At 45.7% G+C, this 2,500-nt stretch overlaps 1 protein-coding gene across 4 annotated transcripts in view; it reads left to right on the plus strand.

Moving 5' to 3' along the window:
* Positions 1-2,500, plus strand: part of eya4 (EYA transcriptional coactivator and phosphatase 4) — a 67,935-nt gene that overhangs the window by 37,921 nt on the left and 27,514 nt on the right. For 3 of the 4 annotated variants that reach the window (XM_062551164.1, XM_062551165.1, XM_062551167.1), the window contains one exon: positions 2,395-2,478. The exons of the other annotated variant lie outside the window; for it this stretch is intronic. In XM_062551164.1, the coding sequence (XP_062407148.1) occupies positions 2,395-2,478 (84 nt within the window). The remainder of the gene's footprint in view (positions 1-2,394; positions 2,479-2,500) is intronic. 4 annotated transcript variants of the gene reach the window in all.

Genomic DNA, 2,500 nt, shown 5'->3' on the forward strand with positions numbered 1-2,500 from the left:
CCTGGTCCTTGGGTTCTCCTCCACCCAGCTCATGGATCCTGTTTAGCATGGTTCCTGGTTCTTACTCAACCCAAGTGTTGGATACTGTTTAGCATGGTTCCTGGTTCCTTAGTCAACCCAAGTGTTGGATCCTGTTTAGCATGGTCCCTGGTTCCTACTCAACCCAAGTGTTGGATCCTGTTGAGCATGGCTCCTGATTCCTACTCAAGTGTTGGATCCTGATTAGCATGGTTCCTGATTCCTACCGTAATTTCCCAACTATCAGCCGTGGCTTATGCATTGATTTTGCAAAATCTCTTACAATACATGGGACCAGTTAACATGGTACTGATATGGTTTTGTTTCTTTTAACTTGCACTTCCTGGTTCCTACTTGATCCAAGGGTTGGATCCTGTTTAGCATGGTTCCTGGTTCCTACCTGATCCAAGGGTTGGATCCTGTTTAGCACGGTTCTTGATTTCTGGTTGACCCACTAAACTTGACTCCACACAGCTCTAGGGCATAGCTGTCAACTCTCCCGTTTTTCTGGGTTTCTCACCTACAGTATTTCCCGCTATCTTCACGTTTTAACATTTTCCCGTTAAATATCCTGTATTATAATACTCCCATAACAATAGCCCTACGGATCTGTCCGTCTCTGGACAGTGGTCTTGTTCCTACCCCCTTGTTGACCTTAGGGTGATGATAGATTAGCTTATTTAAGATAATGGCGTGGTTGTTGTGAGAGCATGATTTGACACCCCTCTGTAAGCAAAGTCATGTTAGACCTACAGTAGCTTCACACCTCGTTTAGTTAGTACAGCGGTTTTGTAGTCTGAATTATTGCTGTCAGCAGAGGGATAGCAACAGAAAAATTAATGTTGTAATTTCGCCGTATTTGTCAGTGAGAAACGCAGGAAATCTCCCTTGTTTACAATGCTCTAGACGCTAGATAGGGTCTAGTATGAGCGTTTGGTTCCTGGGTCTTTTGCCCAGCTCCACCGTCATAGCTCTCAGACTGCAGTCTTTCCTGGTGGTCTTTCTTCTGTCACTTACTCTCCTCTCCTCTGTTCATCCCTCTCTCTCTCTCTCTCTCTCCATCTCTCTCTCTCTCTCTCAATTTCTTTCTCTTTTTCTCCCCCTCTCTTTGTCTTTGTAATTTATAGTATGGTAACAGTCTGCTCTCTCTCTCACACACATATACAGTGCACACATAGACACACACACACATAGACACACAAACACACACACACACAAACACACACACACACACACACACACACACACACACACACACACACACACACACACACACACACACACACACACACACACACACACACACACACACACACACACACACACACTGTTGAACCCAGGGGTGTGGGTGTAGGTTTGTGGGGTGGAGATTGTTGGGTGGGGGCGCCGGGGGGTGGAGTGAGAGGGTATTAGGTGTCCAGCAATCTGCCCGACTGCGCTTGTCCTGCTGCAGTATTGATAAAGGAGCGGGTCGGGTTACGAAGGCCCTGCCTGCTGTCTGCACGGACACCCCAGGGTGGTGTGCTGCCCGGAGGGGAGGGTCAGGCTGGGGAGAGACAGCTGAACATTAATCTGGGACCAACCAGCAGGGCCTGGAGGGGGGGTCATTCACAATATATGGACATATGCAATATACTGTATACACGACAAACGGCAGAGCCAGATGCATACATACAGTACACAGACATACACACACACACACATGCATAGACACACGCACACGCACACACACATCAGAAACAGACAACCCCCCCCCCCCCCAAACACACACACACACATACACACACACACACACACACACACACTAGAACTAGACATTCTCACTTTACACACAGAGGTCGAGGCATCTTATATCTGGGACAGTCATATGAGGACCGTGTGTGATTTATGTGTCCATAAACTTTGTGATTCTCTTTACAGCTTTGTGGTTATGGATATTTTATTAATATAATTTAGGCCCTTGTCATACCGTCCACATACCAAAGCACATACCGCATGTTATTCTGTCATGAACAATGTATTTATATTAAACTGCCTTCAAACTGCTGTGAGCAATCTTAGTGTATATTCGAGTCTTTCCATGCTGATCGCTATCAATGGAATCGGAAAAAAATGTCTCCCTTTGAAATTCTGATTGGCTGCTTAACATTTTAATAGAGTAGGACTGTATTAGCCAATCATGAAGCCTTTAGAGAGATTGACGTCCCAGTCTACCAATTAGATTGTGTTCTCAACACCTTGGGTAGGTCAATCGTAAGCACAGTGTCATTTCATGTCAGAGAAATACTGACTCTGAAGCTATGCTTGCTGGAAGTGTGTTGGATTATGGGTAATGTAGTTTATATTATGGTAACAGCCTTTAACCCAACCCCTTAGGTGAGAACATGACCATTCTAAACACAGCCGATTGGTTGTTGGGCTGCAGCTCCTCCCCCACACCACCAAGTACAAAGGACTATGGTACACAGCACGATAGTATTTG

Source organism: Sardina pilchardus, chromosome 12 (genome assembly GCF_963854185.1).
Source record: "Sardina pilchardus chromosome 12, fSarPil1.1, whole genome shotgun sequence".
Lineage (NCBI taxonomy): Eukaryota > Metazoa > Chordata > Actinopteri > Clupeiformes > Clupeidae > Sardina > Sardina pilchardus.